This window comes from Oryx dammah, unplaced genomic scaffold, assembly GCF_014754425.2.
Source record: "Oryx dammah isolate SB20612 unplaced genomic scaffold, SCBI_Odam_1.1 HiC_scaffold_7, whole genome shotgun sequence".
Classification (NCBI taxonomy): domain Eukaryota; kingdom Metazoa; phylum Chordata; class Mammalia; order Artiodactyla; family Bovidae; genus Oryx; species Oryx dammah.
Window position 1 is genome coordinate 27,874,353 of NW_024070191.1, and position 20,436 is coordinate 27,894,788.

General features: G+C 43.1%; 1 protein-coding gene across 2 annotated transcripts in view; it reads right to left on the minus strand.

The window, feature by feature from the left end:
* Positions 1 to 2,586: 2,586 nt before the first annotated feature.
* Positions 2,587 to 20,436, minus strand: part of FUT10 (fucosyltransferase 10) — an 81,449-nt gene continuing 63,599 nt past the window's right edge. For both annotated transcript variants that reach the window (XM_040242913.1, XM_040242914.1), the window contains 2 exons: positions 18,229 to 19,064; positions 2,587 to 10,331 (listed from right to left, as the gene is read on the minus strand). In XM_040242913.1, coding sequence (XP_040098847.1) covers positions 10,107 to 10,331; positions 18,229 to 19,064 — 1,061 coding nt within the window. In that variant the 3' untranslated portion in view covers positions 2,587 to 10,106. The remainder of the gene's footprint in view (positions 10,332 to 18,228; positions 19,065 to 20,436) is intronic.

The following is a 20,436-nucleotide window of genomic DNA, read 5'->3' on the forward strand; positions in this document are numbered from 1 at the left end:
GGCTGGATGACATCACCGACTTGATGGACGTGAGTTTGACTGAACTCGGGGAGATGGTGATGGACAGGGAGGCCTGGCGTGCTGCAATTCATGGGGTCGCAAAGAGTTGGACACGACTGAGCGACTGAACTGAACCAAATTGAACTGATACATGTATATGTTCACCAGCAGCAATAAGACTTGGCAGATTAATTATTCAAATTAATTATCTCGGCTTGCCTTTAATTTCTATTTTAAAGGCTAACGTCTTGAATTAGAAGCATCAGCACATGAAAATACTGCCAACATTTATTGCAAATTTTAAATGGAAAATGTTTTAAATTCAAACATATTTGTAGATGTTCATAATTTAACTCACACATAAGCAATTTTAAATGAAGGAAGAACATGCTAGTTATAAATCATTCACTTTGCCAATATGTGTGTATAAACAGGATTCAAATTCATAAATGAGATTCATTCATTGAGTTTTCTTAGGCACTAGGGATATATACAAAAACACCATTTGATCTTAGAGATACTTAGTCTGCAGGAGACAAACATGTAAACAGATCACTAAAATGATTATACAGGAAGTCCTTTATAGACATTGTAGGATAGGTTTTTCCCATCTGACTATTCTCCTCCTGATGTCAGATGCCTATGAGACTAGGATGAGAGAAGGGAACAGGAGGCAGATGATATTTTAGCAGGACAGTCTACAGAACTTGCCTGTGGAGTTGAACATCAGGGAAGCCTCTTTTCCTCCAGCTGGGATGGCATCCCGCCGATGGCTTGGCAGGGCAAGGACACTCACCTGCAGAGAAGAAGCAGGGCCCTGAGGGTGGAACAAAAAGTAAAGACGCTAAGTCTCTGACCAGTTGAGAGAAACCAGAGAGGAAGATCCTAATGAAATGTGGCAGGAGGGACTCGCATAGCTCACCTCCTCACTGAAACTCTTAAATAAGCTAGAAGGTAGACCCAAAGCTCAAAGACTCTTTAGTGTATTCTTCCTCATTCCCTGCGGGTATGGGGATGGGCATACATGTAGTATGAGCTTAACCTGTCAACTGTTAAGACCAGCTGGGGGAGGGGTTGTACTGTTCCCTCCTCTTCTACATTGGAGGGTAATCTTGGTGATTACAAGGAGAAATGTGCATTGTGCAATGAAGGGAAAGAAGAGACAATAACAGTAATCTTTGAGGGTATTAGGGAAGCCTTCATGAGGAAGTCATTTGAGCTGAGGGTTGAAGCATAAGTAGGGATTCATCAAATTGATATTGGAGCAGAGGAAACAAAACTGTATACAAAGATGCAGAAGTGAGGCGAAAGCATGAAGTCTTTAGACAACACATACTTAGTTTGGTACAACAGAGCACAGGGGCATATTAACAGGTGAGACGTTAAGAGGTGAGCTTGGAAAGTCAAGTAAGGGCTATATCAGAACAGTCTGTATCCCAAAGGGAATGAGGGGTTATGAAAGGATATTAAGCTACAGAGTGTCTGATTTACAAGAAAAAAGTTTTTCTTGAAAGAAAGGCCCCAAAGTGAGCAGACTACAAAGCTGACACCACCTAAATAAATTGGGGAAAGGTTACGCAAGTGTCATTTGAGCTTCCAGATGGAAGGATGTGGGGCGTGACCTTGGAAGAGATCCGTGGAGTGCCTGAATTTGGAGGGAGTAGACTGTGGTTGGTGGGGTGCTCCACAAAACAGTGGCAGACGGAAGGGACTGATGCGAATATGATAAAGGAATAGATCACTAAGTGGGATGTGTTGCCATGGAGAGAGGGGGCAAGGAAGGAAGAGAGAGGATGCGCAGATGTGGAGTTTCAGTGATCTGACAGACAGGTTTATGAGGAAAGATCTTGATTTCCATTTCATTAAGATCAAGGGGCCGGAGCCGCAGCATGCAGGCAAAAACTACTGAAGGAGCAGGACAGGAAAACTCACAAAGTCATCAAACAGCGTTTAGTGCTCAGCCATGAAACAGAATCGTGCCATTCTGAAGCTCTTTGGGGGTTTGTATGTCATCTAGCTCTGCTTCATTTTACATATGAAGGAACTGAGGTTCGTATGAGGTAAAACGCTTTGCTCAGGGTCACAAAGGTAGTTAATAGCGAACGGAACGCTAGATACAAGCCAGGACCCCTGACCTAGGATGGCTCTGTCCTGGGCTATTCCATCAGTAGGACTCAAACATAAAAGGCATCCTACACCACAAAAAAAGGATCCCCTGATGTCCTACTGGAGTGAAGCCATCTATTTCTTCCTCTTAGTTACTGTCTTCTTGTGCAGGGCTCATCAAAGAGCCACATGACCCTAAGAGCTGGTAGAAAGCTTTACAAGTCAAAACCACCTGCCACCCTCTGCAATTTTGGAAGTGAAAGGAATATGCTTAGATCTAGAGGTGTGCCACTGTGACTGAAAACAGAGGAGGCATTTTTTTTTCATCAACAAGACATATACCTACAAAGCAGGTTTTTTTGGTATCTCTGCACACTGCAAAGTCACCTTCTGACAAAGCAAATGAACATGTCACAAGTCAGTGAAAATTAAGAAAGAGGAGGTGTAGAGAAGGTATTGAACAATTTATCAAGCCACACGCCACTTTTCCATTTTTATTTTCCTCTATATTTCTTACAAAACAAACTCATATAAGCATACTTTTATTTATAATGAGAAAAGAGACCAAATGTTGACTTCCTTGGTGAGTACTGAACAGATGGAACCAGAAGCATCAAAGGGAGAGGAAATAGAGACAAATATGGTTGTCATGGTTTCCTTGAGCTGCAGTAAACACAGGGACCCCAATGGACAATGAAAGCCCCCATTGGGAAAAACCACATGTCGCTCTTTTCTTCCTTAGATAATTGCCAGGCTCACTTGGAAGATATGAAGTCCACAGGAGATGACAAAACAAGCAATGCTGTCACTCATCTCTGGCTATTCTCAAATTATATCTACACTGAAACCACCCTCCCATCCCATATAACAGGCATCAAACAATTAATGACGATCTCAGATTAATCAGTTATCCCACTGGGCAATGCCCTGCAGAAACCTGTGACACATTAAACCCAAGACGTGAGGGGAGCTGGGCACCACCCGAGACCACGCTCTCTGTTTCACCGGGAAGCACTGAGCCCTGACGCAGAGAACAGCATCATGAAAAGATCTGCACGTCCTGGTGACATGGTCAAGGTCCCAGACTTAGTGCCACTTTCTAGTCATCTCCAAATTATCCTAAACCCACCCCCACTGTCTTCTAGGTAATATGTGAATTGTATGAGAGCCTGATATATCCGCATGGCCCAACTACACGCCCATAGTTTGTTTGCAGGGCTGCTGGAAAAGGAGGGAATGGAAGTGGAGAGGGACCCTTCTCAACTGCTTTCTTTGAGGTTCAAATCAAAGTCTAGCGCCATGAAGAGTGTCTCCACGTGATGGCAAACAGTCAAACGTCGGAAACATTCAAATGTTTGGCTGAACGCACGCGTTTTGTCTGGAGGTTCTGATCAAGTTGACATGAGGTCTTTCCCAAGGTCATCGCAGAGGCTGCCAGCGCTGAGGTCAGACTGCTTCAGCCCTGAGTTCTTCAGCAGCTCCCCTCCCACGCCTGCCAAGACAGACTCTTCCCAGTCCACATGAGATTAGGGTTGTTTTCTCCTAAAGATGCCCATGAATAACCAGTTTGTTCCAGGCTTGTGCAAGGTGAGCAGATTCCCATGTCAAGGGGAGGAACATAGGCTGTGTAGGGAACACTGGTTCTGGGGTGATGGGTGCTGAGATAGATGCCAGGCGCTCGAGCCAGCGACATGGACAGGAGGAGGAAGCGGGGTTCACCTTGGCTCAGCTGCATGTCCTCAGAAGCCAAGAAGAGCAGTTTTTAGGCTGCTGAAATTTATCTCTCTCGTGAGTCTGTCCCTGAAGCCCAAAGCCTGCAACATCTCATTTCCTGTTTATGGATTTCCTGAAATCGAAACGGAGATGCTGGCCTCTGTAAAGAAACCTGTAGAAAGGCTTTTTCTCTGGAACTAGGACCATGTGCGGCAGCCTCAGCGTACAGTTTGGCCTCACCAGCCTGATGCTCTTTCGCCATCTCCTCTGAAACTGCACGCACCACCTCTCCCTCATTGCCCATACCCTCTGTTCCTGGTCGTCTGCATCCCCCTTCACTTTTTGAAAATGTGAGAGCCTCTTATAAAATTTAGTTGGAGGTACTGCTTTTCCAAAAGATGGGGGCAGAATTTGGGGGAAGCCACATTTTCCTTATAATTGCAAAACTAAAGGAAATTTTGGATAAGCCTCAAATTAGAAAGCATAGCCTTGCTGAATGGTATCTTTGTAAACACATCATTATTTTGGTGAGCTCTGCTCTATCAGTTCTCACAACAGGAAAGAGAAAGGACTCATGTCAACAGAGTTGCATGAGTCTCTTCTAACAAATCAGGCACAATACCAGCAAACTGAGGCCTTCCCAAAGATGGGTGTAAGTTGTGAGGCCAACATATGAGCTTTCCTGCAGACTTCCTAGGTGGCTCAGTGATAAAGAATCCACCTGCCAATGCAGGAGACGTGGGTTTGCTCCCTGGGTCAGGAAGATCCGCTAGAGAAAGAAATGGCAGCCCACTCCAGTATTCTTGCCTGGGAAACCCCAGGGTCAGAGGAGCCTGGTGGGCTACATCCATGGAGTGGCAGAGTCGGACACAACTTAGTGACTGAACAATAACACAATGAGATTTCCCAAGTGTTTCGGTTCCCAATACATACAAAGCAAATAGATTATAACTCCACTATCGCAAGAACATTTCTGAAGAGGAAACAGATTGACTTATAAGAATGACGCAAGCTCCCCTCCACTAGTAAAGAATTCATACCTATTTTAAAGGCTATAGGGGTAGAACTAGATTTTTCCACGTCAGTGGGGAAAGGGACATTTTCTTTTCTTCAAAGCCACTGAAAAGAATTGCAGTGAAGGACCGTAAAGGACAAAGAACCTCTTTGTCCTGCCATGGGAGAAGACAGAATATGGCAAAAAGAATGTAGACAAATCATCTTGGGTTTGGAGTTGGATCTGTCACTTCTTAGGGACACAGTATTAATAAGCTATGTATATAATTACTATGTCCTGCCTCACTAGCTTAGGTGAAGTAAAAGCACATGTCTTTTAAAATGAACTTCCACCTTCCTTATCTCAAAAATGTTTTTTTCTCAAGGGAACCCTCCTACATTGCTGATGTAGCCACTACTATAGAAACCAGTATAGGGGTTCCTCAAACTACAAATAGAGGTACCATATGATCTTGCAATCCCACTTCTGGACATATATTCAGATAAAAAAATAATTTGAAAAGATACATGTACTCTTATATTCACAGCAGTGCTACTGACAATAGCCAAGACATGGAAACAATGTAAATGTCCACTAACAGCTGAAAAGATAAAGAAGATGTAAGATGTTTTATAAATATATGCATACATATATATACACACACACATATATATATACACACACACACACATATATATACACGGAATATTACTCAGCCATGAAAAAGAATGAAATACTGCCATTTGCAGGACCATGGGTGGACCTAGAGATCATCATATTAAGCAAAGTAAGGCAGAGAAAGACAAATACGATATGATATGACTTATACGTGGAATTTAAACATGACACAGATGAACTTATGCAGAAGACAGAAACAGACTCACAGAGACAGAGAACAGACTTTGCTGCCACGAAGGAGGGGATGGAGGAGAGATGGGTTCAGAGTTTGGGATAAGCAGATGCAAACTATTATATATAGAATGGATAAACAACAAGGTCCTACTGTAGAGCCCAGAGAACTATATTCAATATCCTGTAATAAACCATAATGGAAAAGAATATGAAAAAGAATATATATGTATAACTGAGTCACTTGGTTATACAGCAGAAATTAACATAAATTGTAAATCAACTATAGTTCAATTAAAGGAAAAAGATTATCAAAATATATTTCCAATGGCATCCCTAGAGTCACTGCAAAAACAAACAAACAAACCAGGGAAGGGGTGTCAGAGAAGACGTGTTTCATTTTCTTCTTTCCACTTCATCACCTCCAGGCTAAAGACATACTGAAGCTGAGAGGTTAGACCATGAAAACAGGAAGTAGAATCCGTGATTATACTATACTACTCAATGATGTTCATCTAAGTGACCTGCATTCTTTCAGACTAGCAGATATTATTATTTCAGTGGTGAAATGAGTCTTCTTATGAATGGTGGATGAGTTCCACACACAATGACTGAATGCAGCTTGGAAGGTAAAATTTTGTCAGGCGCTGCAACTAAGTAAATACTGACTTGCCCCAGACCCTGTCCTGAGGGTGAACAGATGGAGTTCAGCCTCACCGCAGGACTGCTTGCCCAGTGAGCTCACTCCTGTTAACTGCCATTCCCAAGTCAGTTCTTACTCTTGCCGGAAATCACAATGTCAACAGGACAAATGCCTCTTCTAGGAAACAGGAATGAAACAATGGAGTAAAAAATGAAAAGAACAGAGAAAGGATTTGCTTCCAGACTTCCCAACTCACTCCAAAGTCAAACCTTCAGTACTTTGAACCATCCTGTCAATACAGCACATTTAATACACTCCTATCCATACAATCTGTTTAGACTACATCTCATGTTTCAAATAAAGTAGCAGAAATTCAGGAAGTAAACTCCATCTCATGGGGCTCTAACAGAATAAAGAAACAAAAACTTCCTGGAAGTGATCTGTGTTTTCTTAAGGCGTTTCTATTTTCATCCACTCCTAGAATTAGCAGGTAAGCTCTAATGGTAGCAAGGGTTTTATCAGTTTCATTCACTGCTGTAGACTCTTGGCCCAGAATAATTTCTGGCACATATTAAGTGCACAATAAAAAAAATATTGAGTAAAGTAATAAATTCCAGGCAGCCTGACATTCTGCTGCTGCTGCTGCTGCTAAGTAGCTTCAGTCGTGTCTGACTCTGTGCGACCCCATAGACTGCAGCCCACCAGGCTCCTCCGTCCATGGGATTTTCCAGGCAAGAGGACTGGAGTGGGGTGCCATTGCCTTCTCCACTGAGTGACCCAAATAATGATTTCCTCAATATATTTTAAAAATATTTTTCTTGTTTTTTAAACATTTTTTTTTTATTTCCCAATTGAAAAAACCCAAAGGCTTTATTTCCCACATGGAAAGCTCTGATTACCTTTTATCTGACCTCAAGTTTTAAGTGACAGTTATTTTTCAAATATCCATTGTAAACTCCACTTTCACTGATGGAACTCTTTGACCGAAAAAAATTATTTAAAACAAATGCCTATCTCTCTAGAATATACTACTACTGCTTTCTTACTTTGAGTCATAAAAACAAAGAAATAAACTAAAAACAACTTTACATACCATCATCTCTGTTGCCATTCAATGTCAGAAGTAACATCTGTTAGCCTCCTAAGCAAAGTCTCCAATATCAGGAAGGTGTCAAGTTCAAAATGGTGGAAATTCATTTTCCAAAATTTGAATGTGGTATATATATGCAAGGGGATATTTCTCAGCCATTAAGAAGAAAGAAATCATGCCATCTGCAGCACTGAGGATGGACCTAGAGATTGTCAAACTGAGCGAAGCAAATCAGACAGAGAAAGAGAAACATCATATGCTATCTCTCATATGAAGAATCTAAAGAGAAATTATACAAATGAAGTTATTTCATTTGAAAGCTGAAGTTTTATCATTCGCAACAAAGTCTATCAAGCCTCTTAAAGTGACAGGCTCACTACATTCCCCTGAAGATGACTGACAAAAATCCATCACTGAACAACCACAGTTTGCCAGACGTTCTTTTAAGCAAAAACGGTTTTCCACGGAAAAGTTCAGTTCACAACTCGAACAATCACACAAATGCTTTTCTTTGAGATTCCTGTTGTGTGCATTGGTGTACAGCAAACATGTATAAACATACGCCCCATTTTGTCACACAGAATATTAAAAAGACATATACTCAAAGGTCAAGGGTGTATAAAATTAGTCATTTTTATTACTTCATCAAGAACACCATTAAGTAAACTTGCTCTATCGTAGTTTACTCTGTATATACGAGAAGCAATTTATGTGAGGCTCCTGGGATAATGCCCTTGCTTTAAAACCATTAATGTCACTTGCTACCTACATTGATGGTCTCTAAAATCTTTAATTACCTACTCAATCAGTTTGTTTTTTTTTAAGTAAGGATTTTGTAATAGTAAAGTTCCAAGTACTCCTAATGGCCTATCGTGGCTGGCTGTATAACTCCCCAAGCTTATTTACTTATTTATTTATTTGTCTGTTTTAAAGTATCTGTCTATTTATTTTTACTCTTTGGCTGCGTGGCACATAGGACCAAGGATTGAGCCTGCACCCTTTGCACTGAAGTGCAGAGCTGAACCACTGGACCACCAGGGAAGTTCCGTGAACACAAACTTATTTAATTATCACAACAGCTGCACAGACAGCAGAAATGACACATGAGCAAACCAAAGCTTTAAAAGACCAAGTAACTTGGCCAAGGTGATGAAGATGGCACATCGAAGAGGGGGGACTGTAACCAGGTTTTTCTTCCTCTGGAGTCACAGCTCATCATTCCATATTCCCTCTGAGTTTCTCAAGCATTTCCATTTCTATAATCAGAAGGAACTAAAGATCTATGATGTTAGGCACAAAAACGAAGGCCCAGGATGGTCAAGAGCTTTGTTCAAAATCATATTTAGTTAATGGCAGAGCTGGGATGGAAAGAACCCAGTCCTAGGTGAGAAGCCCTGTGACGCCTCTTGCCTCTAAAAGAATGTTCTGGTTTCATCCTTATTTCTCTGGCATAGCCAGAGACAGACCTGCAAACAGGAGATGCCCTTGGCAGGCACCAAAAGACACCAGCCTGCAATAAATGGGCAGCTGGTGCCAAGGGTGCCTTCCTCAGCTTCCTCCTTGTACCACATCAGGCACATGAGTACCAGGACCCTTCCTGTCCTCTGCAGCTTACGTCTTTCCACTACAAAGCCAGCACACGGCAAGTGGCAACAGGCTCAAGTGTCATCTAGAAGACTTCCCAGGCTCCCAAGAAAAGAGAATGGGAGCTCGTGTTTTCTCCCTGTCTTTCATGAAACTCCAGCAGAAGCTGCAGACAAGACAGTTGAAACTCCTCTGTGACAGGGTCAGAAATGAAGGGGAATGCTCCCAAAATGAAGGGCTGCCCACCACAAGTTGTACATCACCCTAAGACAAGTCAGCTTCCACACCTCAGGAGTTCTGGCAGGCACGTGCTCTCACCACGATCCAAACACACAGACCATCCAGCCCAGCTCATAGGATTCGAGGTACTATTCTGCTCAGTGGAACATGGGACCTCAGGAAACAACTCATCACTCAAAACATCCAAGGAGGAGGCATGACTTCACGAGAGGAACAGGGGAGGACACAGGGCAAAGTGATGATAAGAAAGGCAGGAGGGGTGGCTGAGAGCATGGGGGAGACAGAGATGTACTACATACTGTAGACCTGAAGCAACAGCAGATCAATGCCACGCAGCATTCACGACACACTTGTGCCCCTGGAAATCAACAGATGGCACCTCTCACTGCCAAGTTCTAATGCATTTCCCGTCCACGCTCAGCATCAGGACACCAGGCTTGCCAAATACCCACTCATGCAGACAGCGAGGGGAGTGGAAGAACCCGCAGCTATACACCTCTGCCTTCTTTGCAGGACCTCGTTCCTCGCAGCAAGGAAAACATTCACTCTGCAGCAGGTGAATTTCCACACAGGACAGCAAGGACACGCGTCCAGACGTGCACTCTGAAAGTGACTAGTATTTGGTAAGAAATGTTAAGCTCATTCAGGTTTTTCCATAAGATGGTATGAAAAAACCTAAACAAACTTTTGGCCAACCCAATACTTGCTTTTTTTTAGTATAAAAAATAGAGAAGCGACCTCTAAGGGTAATTCATACCTATCATTGGATAGAGCTCACTTGAGTACTGCAGCCATTTATTCTCATCCTAATGGAGCATCAACAGAGCAGCTATTATATTCAAACAGCAAGACAACCTATAAAGTAAAACCCTAATACTTTTTGGATATTAGTCCTTGAATACTAGGGCCCAAAACTCTTGAGTTGAAAAGTTTTGATTCCTATCAACCAGCCACCTGAGTGCCCGGGCTTCTTTCTTGGATTGCTGGAAGCTTGGTATCCACATCTCTCGCAAAGAGCGCCGACGTGGGGCCAGGGGTGAGAAAGCGAACACTGTAGGCTCTGGACAGCTCAGGTGGGTAACGTCTGCCTGCCATCTTTTGGGTGGTAAGCCCTGCATTGAGAGAAAGAGGGAAGAACGAAAAATGTAAGTTAGCACAAGTCTCATGTTCCCTAAGTACCTAAAGCAAGTACCTTCACTCCATGGAGTCTCCATAGTCACACTGGGGAAGAGTTAAAAGGAGAAAGAAAGTATCTAACATTTATTGAGAGTATCCTGTGCACTAATGGGCTTCCCAGGTGGCTCCGAGGTAAAGAATTCGACTGCCAACGCAGGAGATGCACAAGGCGTGAGTTTGATTCCTGGGTCAGGAAGACCCCCTGGAAGAGGAAATGGTAACCCACTCCAGCACTCTTGCCTGAGAAATCCTGTGGACAGAGAGGCCTGGGGGGCTACCGTCTATGGAGTCTCAGAGTCAGGCATGACAGTGACTGAGCACACAGAACACACTTGGATTAGATACTCTGCTCGGTGGGTTTCACAGATGGTCTCATTCAATCCTCCAACCCATTCACGCCCAAGTACATTCTTACGGAATTTTAGAACACAGAGGAAAAGGAAGAGACTTTACAAACTCCCTAAGAGGAAAAGGTCAATTCAGAAGGTCAGAAGTTAGGGTGGTTTTGGATTTCTGGACAGTATCACTGGAAGTTAAAAAGCAGTGGTGAAAGTCACTGATGAGTATTAACACTAGTAAGTACAACTTTAACAAGAAAAAGAAAAGTTGCATAGCCTCAAAATGTCTCCCCCCATATATTTACTAACTGTTGTGGTGGTTTCAACATATGTCCAGGGACTTCCCTGGTGGTCCAGGGGCTAAGACTCCATTCTCCCAATGCAAGAGACTTGGGTTCAATCCCTGGTCAGGGAACTAAATCCCACTTGCCATGACTAAAGATCCTGCACGCTGCAATGAAGATCAAAGACCCCACATGCGGCCACTAGGACCCAGTGCAGCCAAGTAATTAATTAATTATATATATATATCCTCAAATTAGTTTATATTCCTCCCCCAAGGAGGCGAAGTTTCATTCCCTTCTCTTTGACTGTGGGTTGGATTTACTGACTCACTCAGTGGAAAAAGAAAGTGGTGACTTCACAGAGGAAAAACCTAGCAGACACCACCTTAAGCAGGTGATCCAAGAAAGCATCACCAGTAATACATCATGCTGATATCACTCATCCTCTGATACGATACAATGAGAAGGTCCTTTTCACCTCTGTGCTCTTATTCCCCCAAATCCAAAACCCAAGTGTCAACATGAGAAAACATCAGAGAAACTCTATAGAGGGACATTCTGCAGAATATTGACCAATCTTCTTCAAATATGTCAGTTATTAAAAAACAAGAAAGATGGCACAACTGTCACAAACTGAAGGCGTCTGAGGCGACATGAGGAGCAACTACAATCTGGTATCCTGGATCCGATCCTGGAACAGACAAAGGATGTGAGTGGAGAAGCTAGAGAAATAGGACTCAAGTCTGTATTGCAGTTCATTGTAGTATTAACAGTCAATATTGGTTTCTTAGTGTTGACACATGTGCATGGTTATATAAAATATTAACATTAGAACAGAATTCTGGCACTCTGCACTATCTTTGCAACCCTTCTATAAACCGGTAATCCTTTCAAAAGTTAAAAAAAAATTTTTTTAAGAAAGCCAATAACAAAATGCCTTCAAAATTCTGAACAAAAAACAAACAAAACTAATATCCATTTTAGTAGTTTACATTCAGCTAAACTACAGCTTAAATGTTAGAATCAAATAAAGACATTTCAGACACCCCCCATACATCCTTTGTCAAGAAGCTATATGAGGGTCAGTTCAGTTCAGTTGCTCAGTCGTGTCCGACTCTTTGTGACCCCATGGACTGCAGCATACGAGGCTTCCCTGTCCATCACCAACTCCTGGAGCTTGCTCAAACTCATGTCCATCAAATCGGTGATGCCATCCAACCATCTCATCCTCAGTCATCCCTTTCTCCTCCTGCCTTCAATCTTTCCCAGCATCACGGTCTTTTCCAATGAGTCAGTTCTACACATCAGGAGGCCAAAGTATTGGCGCTTCAGCTTCAGCATCAGTCCTTCCAATGAATATTCAGGACTGATCTCCTTTACAATTGACTGGCTCGATCTCCTTGCAGTCCAAGGGACTCTCAAGAGTCTTCTCCAACACCACAGTTCAAAAGCATCAATTCTTCGGCATTCAGCTTTCTTTATAGTCCAACTCTCACATCCATGCATGACTACTGGAAAAACCATAGCTTTGACTAGACAGACTTTTTTAACAAAGTAATGTCTCTGCTTTTTAATATGCTATCTAGGTTGGTCATAACTTTTCTTCCAAGCAGCAAGAGTCTTTTAATTTCATGGCTGCAGTCACCATCTGCAGTGATTTTGGAGCCCCCCAAAAATAAAGTCTCTCACTGTTTCCATTGTTCCCCATCTATTTCCCATGAAGTGATGGGACCGGATGCCATGATCTTCGTTTTTTGAATGTTGACTTGTAAGGCACCTTTTTCACTCTCCTCTTTCACTTTCATCAAGAGGCTCTTCACTTCTTCACTTTCTGCCATAAGGGTGGTGTCATCTACATATCTGTGGTTACTGATATTTCTCCCAGTGATCTTGATTCCAGCTTGTGCTTCATCCAGCCCAGCATTTTGCATGATATACTCTGCATATCAGTTAAATAAGCAGGGTGACAATATACAGCCTTGATGTATTCCTTTCCCTATTTGGAACCAGTCTGTTGTTCCATGTCCAGTTCTAACCGTTGTTTCTTGACCTGCATACAGATTTCTCAGGAGGCAGGTCAGGTGGTCTGGTATTCACATTTCTTGAAGAATTTTCCAGAGTTTGTTATGATCCACACAGTCAGAGGCTTTGGTGTAATCAATAAAGCAGAAGTAGATGTTTTTCTGGAATTTTTCCTCTTGCTTTTTCGAAGATCCAACAGATGTTGGCAATTTGATCTCTGGTTCCTCTGCCTTTTCTAAATCCAGCTTGAACACCTGGAAGTTCACGGTTCATGTACCATTGAAGTCTGGCTTGGAGAATTTTGAGCATTACTTTGCTTGTGTGTGAGATGAACGCAATTGTGCGGTAGTTTGAACATTCTTTGGCATTGCTTTTCTTTGGAATTGAAATGAAAATTGACCTTTTCCAGTCCTGTGGCCACTGCTGAATTTTCCAAATTTGCTGGCATATTGAGTGCAGCACTTTCATAGCATCATCTTTTAGGATGAGGGTACAATCAACCAAATAAAAAGAAAGTTAAGAGAAAAGGAGAAAAACATACAAGAAACAGAGGTGTCAACATAAAAGAAAAAGACAGGAAGGGCAATTCCCAAAATGCTAAGGAAGGGAGATCTCAGAGTGGTCTCTACACAGTGTAGAGGGCAACCAGATGTACCTAATACATGTCACAAGGCTCCAGGAGAGATTTATTCAACAAGATGAAATGACTTGAATGCCTGGTATAGCTGAACATCTTCAAAGGAGATTTAAACAATCAACAAGGATTGAATTAGTTATGTAAAAGTATAAAATAAACAAACAAGAAATAAGACAATTATTAACTCAAGGGAAACCAAAAGCTGTACAGGTAAGGGAAATAAATCATAGTATATACTACATGTTTCATTTCTACATAAGTTACATGATCATATAAACAGTGGATATTAAAAAAAATTGTGTATGAGAGCATGTTATTTAGAAATGTTGAATAATAACCAAAATAATTTGTTAAGTATGGTGATAAGTGGCTTCCAAGGTGGCGCCAGTGGTAAAGAATCTGCTGGCCAATGCCGGAGACACAGAAGACGTGGCATTCGATCCCTGAGTTGGGAAAATCCCTTGGAGGAGGGCATGGTAGCCCACTCCAGTATACTTGCCTGGGAAATCCCATGGACAGAGCCACCTGGTGGGCTTCAGTCCGTGGGGCTTCAGGGAGTCAGACACAATTGAGTACAGCACATGGCTGGTGGTAAGTGGGTGCCTTCTAGGGAAGGAGAAAAGAAAAAAGAAGTAGAAGATTGTTTTGTTTTACTAACTTTGCAGAACTAATTGATAACCTATATACCTGTATATCTGTTTCTTAAATTTTTTTTTTTTAATCTTTTGGCCACACCACGTGGCATGTGGGACCTCAGTTCCTCAACCAGGGAAAAAACCCACACCCTCTGCATTGGAAGCAGTCTTAACCGCTGAACCACCGGGGAAGTCCTAAAAAAATTTTAATGTGAAGATATTAGAGTTGATAATAATCAGGTTTGCAATGATTACTCTTCATCCATACCAAATTTAGAAAGCAGAGCAGAAAAGCCAATCTGAAATATACTAGGGATGTTTAGCCTATAAAAGAGATGACTTTGAGTGAACATAAGGCTTGTTTTGAAGCATCTAAAGAGATTACAAGTGGAAGAGTGAACTAACTTGTTTGGTAGAGCGTGAAGGATAGGGTTGCCTAAATTCCCTCTTCTCGATAACTACTCACAGATGGTCATGGAGTTGGCTTCCAAGAGCCTGGAACAAGCGTAAGGATTCTTTACCAAGACAAAATTGAGCACAGAAAACCAGAACAGGAATCCAAATGGCAAACCACAAGAAAACACTAAGACTTACAATCTGGGGAGTCTAAATACCCACACAGGGACGTCCCTGATGGACCAGTGACTAAGACTCTATGCTCCTGGGTTTGACCCCTGATCAGGGACTAGATGCCACATGCCACAATTAAACGTTCCACATGCCAGAATGAAGATCCTTCTTGCATGCTGCAACTAAGACCCGGCATAGCCAAATAAATACCAACTCAGAGTTCAAAGGGTTAGATGCAGGCTCAAACTTCGGGTTACTACAGCCAGAGTTCATGATTGGGGAGAGCCTGTATTTGGAGCAAGACCAGAATCAAATAAGGAGGACCCCAATCGATTACTACAAGACAGCTTTGGAAAGGCCATTGCTCATCTTTCCTGACTGATGGTCACATATGCAAAGCTGTATCTCCCTGCAGTTAGAAGTGGGTAACTAAGAAAGAACCATAGAAGGGGAAGTCTTGGTTCAATACGAAGACCGGTATAACTGTAGAAATTTAACAAAAGATAAGATTTGCTACCCTAAAAAATGGTGAAATCACCAGCCCTGGAAATGTAACATAAATTAGCAGATGACTTGGTCGTGATATCTGAAACACCAGTTTCATCTGAACTGACCACACAACTGTCAGTGGCCTTCCCAACCCTAACCTTGCGTTAACTGTCTACATGAGAAAGTCAGTAGTAATACCCTCTTTCCCTGCCTGCCCACCTGAGAGTTCTTCCAATGGTGTAGGATAAAGTCCCATTTAAGGTGACATCATAGAGAAAGGAATCTTGTGAAATGGACTCTTTCAGCTCTAGTGTTCTTCCAGAAATGTCTCGCAGCGCGACTTGAAAAAAGTGTGTCTGATGAAATAGTTATGACATGTTTAGTAGTAACTAACTTCCAGCATCCTGAATTGCCTTTCCAGCTGAAGTCCTAGGCAGAAAAACAAGCTGTTCCTAAACTACAATTATTAAATATTTTGCTTCCAAGGAGAACATGGCTCCTACTTTAACGATGAGGAAAAAGTCAGATGATCTACAGATTCATAACTCTTCTTGAGTTCATCAGGGAACCGAGATCACACAACAACCAAGTGACCTGAATCCCAAAGTGACGTGTTCGTCTCAGGAAAGGTGGACACAGGATCAGCTTCACCTTTTGCTGAACACAGGAGAAGGAGGTGGTTACCACAAAGTAGGTAACAAAAAATCAACCAAAATTTTAACAAATCCTTATAGGTATGGGCTACCGTGCTAGTTTGGAATAGCTGGGTTACACCAAAAAAAGAGGTCAAACTCACTCAAAAGCTTCTCTTCTTTTTTTTAAAAAAAATTATTATTTATTTGGCAACATTGGGTCTTAGTTGCATGCAGGGGGCACATGGGCTTAGTTGCTCCACAGAATGTGGGATCTTAGTTCCCAGACCAGGGATTGAACCCACATCCTTGGCATCGCAAGGCAGATTTTTAACCACTGAACCACCAGGGAAGTCCCCAAAGCTTTTTCCATGCACCTCCATCAGATGCCCAGGAAGAGACTGGGGCCAGGGCAGAATACTGGAAATAGCCTCCTTCTTTGGCTCAGGGCAGGGAGGGGAACGTCAGGAAACCCCTTCCATCTCCCCAGAACCTTCCCTCACAAGGAGAAAAAGCCTTATGACACTGAAGAAGCAGGAGCAAACCTTTCATCTTCAGATCCAAGGGATGAAAATCTACCACTCCCCTATGCAAAATTCACCTGTCTCATCATCTGGGGGGAGGCTGGAAATGAATCCGGACCTAGGATCCCACCATGATACCAGAGGTCACCTACCCCTGAAGGGACACAGAACTCTCTTCCATCCAAACCAACCACAGATACAAGGCAGAGTCTGGCTTGAAGGAGAGGTAAGAACACTGAGAAAGCTTCACTCCTGAGTTCCAGGAAAGCAAAAACCTGCCTAAGCCTGATGCTGCCGAGAAAACAAAGAACCCACCCTGCCCACACCACAAGCCAGTCACTGAGCAACAAGCCACAGCAGTTTACTGCCGATGGAGGGGCAACAGAAGGGAGACCTCCTCTGTGACCCGGCAATACAGGACCTGCCAAAAGCTGAGGGTGAGGGAGAAAGGCTGAGAAAAACCGCTTAGTGCCAGGTCCCACTGTAAGTACAGGTAACTATCATAGTTCATACTGATAGTATTTAATTATTGATTATTGTAACTATAAATACTGGAATAATTTGAAGCTGCAAGCACTAAACGTAACAGTAACAACACAAACCTTTCTTTTTTCTCTTTTATTGCCCACACCCCGTGGCATGTGGGGGTCTCAGTTCCCTGACCAGGGATGGAATTTTCATCTCTGTAATGGAAAGCAGAGTCTTAAACACTGGACTACCAGAGAAGTTCTGCTAACCCAAATTTAGGTCAGCTCTTGAGGTGGCGCTAGTGGTAAAGAACCCACTTGCCAATGCAGGAGACACGGGTTTGATTCCTGGGTCGGAAAGATCCCCTGGAGGCAGGCACAGCAACCCACTCCAGTAATCTTGCCTGGAGAATCCCATGGACAGGGGGGTCTGGCCTACGGCCCACAGGGTCACAAAGGGTCAGACACAACTGAAGCGATTCGGCACTTGACTAGACCAACTTAACTGGCATTATATTCTCATAAGAGCGCGAACCCTACTGTGAACTGCACCTGCGAAGGATCTAGGCTGGGTGCTCCTTATAAGAATCTAATGCCTGATGATCTGAGGTGGAGCTGAAGCGGTGCTGCTAGCCCTGGGGAGGGGCTGCCACTGTCTCCAGTTACCCTGAGATGTTTTCCAGTTTCAGGAAAACAAGCTCATGGCTCCTGATTCCGCATTGTGGTGAGTTGTATGATTATTTTATTATATATTACAATGCAATAATAATTTCAATAAAGTGCACAACAAATATAATGCACTTGAGTCTTCCCAAAACATTCCCCTTACTGTCCCCTGGTCCATGGAAAAACTGTCTTCCATGAAACTGGTCGCTGGTGCAAAAAGGCTGGGGACCCCTGGGCTGAAGGACTGAAAATGTGGATGAGATTCAGAACTTGCCATTTTTTAAATTTTCTTCATGCCTCCGCTGCAGCTTCTGTGCATCACTGCCCAGCACCTGTAGTGTGGTAACCTCCAGAAGAAACAGTAAAGAATTTAGAGCCTTCAGGACAGACTAGGAAACTTCAGGGCAGTCCTCAAATAGAAATGAAATATCCATCCTTCCCGCAGAGCCTGGCCTCTCTGATAAAAGTGAGGACCAGCGATGGGGCAGCTGCAACAGAAGGATGCGGAGCAGCAGAGAACATCAAGATGGCTATCCCAGCACCTCTCTGCCAAACCTGGACCCACTTACCTTCTCCTGGAGCCTAATGTTATCCCACACCTTGCGGCACACCATACACTCAAATGCGTCGATGTGGCTGTCCTGCCTAACGGCCTGCACCCCCCATTTCCGTTCCCTGAGCGCGGTGAGAAGTCGCTGATTGGAGATCTCGCCCTTCAGCTTCCATTCTGTGTAGGCCTGGTAGCGTCTGTCATCCTGGTCCAGCGCTCTGATGTAACTCGCCAGCTCTCTAGGGTGAGAAAATTCTGATACCAGGATAGCACTTCTATTGCTTGGAAGCCAGTCTGCGATGTTGGGGGATCCATAATACACAGGGACGACCCCCAGTTTCAGAGGCCTCCAGAACTTCTCAGTGATGTAGTCGTCACACACCGCATTCTCAAAAGCAAGGATAAACTTATACTGGGCGAGGATCCTGTAAAAGCCATCACTGTCCATAGAGGCTGGATTGCTCAACTGTGGAGGGAGAGGTTTGTTTCGCAGACACTCGCCGTAGGAATCGACCTCAATGTACGTCATCAGCTCTCGAACATAGCTGTCCCTGTCTGAGGGCGGGTCACAGTCGGACTGTACGTACACCAGCGGGGCAAGGCTCTTCCGGAGGTGGTTTTTGGACCGCAAGGGGACCAGGTATCGGAGTGACGTCAGGACTTCCGTGCCCTCCAAGTACTGGGTGGTTAGTGGCAGGTGGGAGTGCCGGCTGAAGGTGGCGGTGTAGTTGAACAAGGTGATGACTGGCTGGTGAAAGAGCTTATAATTATTTTTTGGAGACTCTTCGTGAAAAAGGGCCCAGTCGTGATGGGCTTTCCGAGGCAGAGGTAAGCTATCTATGCTAAAGTCAGTACCTAGGAGAAAAAAAGACAATGTTAGTATGTCCAATAGAATTCTGGTGTTTCAGTTTGAGTCACCAGGGAAGACTAATACACAGAAGAGCTTGAGGCTATAAATAAGAAGCCTGTTACAGTGCCTGCAAAATAAATGCCTGGCATTAGACTTCTCTGGTGGTGCAGTGGATAAGAATCCCCACCTGCCCATGCAGTGGACATGGGATCCATCCCTGGTCTGGAAAGATCCCACATGGCGTGAAGCATCTAAGCCCACATGCCACAAATACTGAGCCTGAGCTCTAGAACCTGGGAGCCACAGCTCCTGAAGCCCCATTGCCCCAGAGCCTGTGCACCATGACGGGAGAAGCCACTGCAATGAGAAGCCCGCACACCCCAACTACAGAGTAGCCTGTGCTCACTGCAACCAGAGAAAAGCCCACACATAGCAACACAGACCCAGCACAGCCAAAAATAAATACATAAGTAAATAATTTTTTTAAGTGCCCAACAGTCAAAATCATGAAGCTTTCACCCTAGAAACTGCTTATAGGGAGGGTCACCAAGGAAAGGGACCCTCCCTCTAGTTTTATGAAAAGAGAAATGGGAGTAAGTGTCCTAGCCTGGTTCTAAAGAATTTATTCCACTGCCTCCTGCAACTGCCTTTTTCTTTCCAGAGGCATTACCCAAAGAGGGAAGGAGAAATGAAGAGAGAGACAATTCTTAAAAAAGAAAAGGAAAAGGAAGCCAAAAAGGGGAAAGAAAACCAGCTTGGCAGATTGATTAAATGGAAAAGAAAAAAAAAGAAAATTATGAAAAGTAGCTAGAACAAATACACGGGATAGATTTTTTTTTTAACCCAAATGATCGATTTTCAACAAAGTGCAGTGAATCAGTCTTAGTCAAAATGGTAGATAAGAGGCTTTTAAAGACTTAAGAGCTGATAATAGCACTATGTTACAGATTGCTGAAGGATGGATGTGAAATAACAAGCACATCATGAAATAAAGAAGGCATAACAGGATTATAATTGTGAGTGATTCTAGCTTTCAGAGGATTAATTGGGGAAAACTTTGAAACATGATAACGTGCAGGCAGAAATGATGGATGTGGTAAACCATTGTTTCCTGACTGTGGGTGGAGACTCAATCAGGAAGAAGTAATTTCCATAACTGAGAAAGAAGAATTAAGACAATATCACAATACATAACACAATTTCTAAGGTGTTCCAGACACTGATGAAATTTTGGCCCAGTGACTTGATTTTTTTTTTAATGCAAGAAAATGGTATACACACACACAAAAAAAAAAATCCATCTTCTAGCATCCACTGAGGAAAAAACACACCAAATAAATTCTTCCAGAAAAATGAGACATATTCTCTGGTAGAATT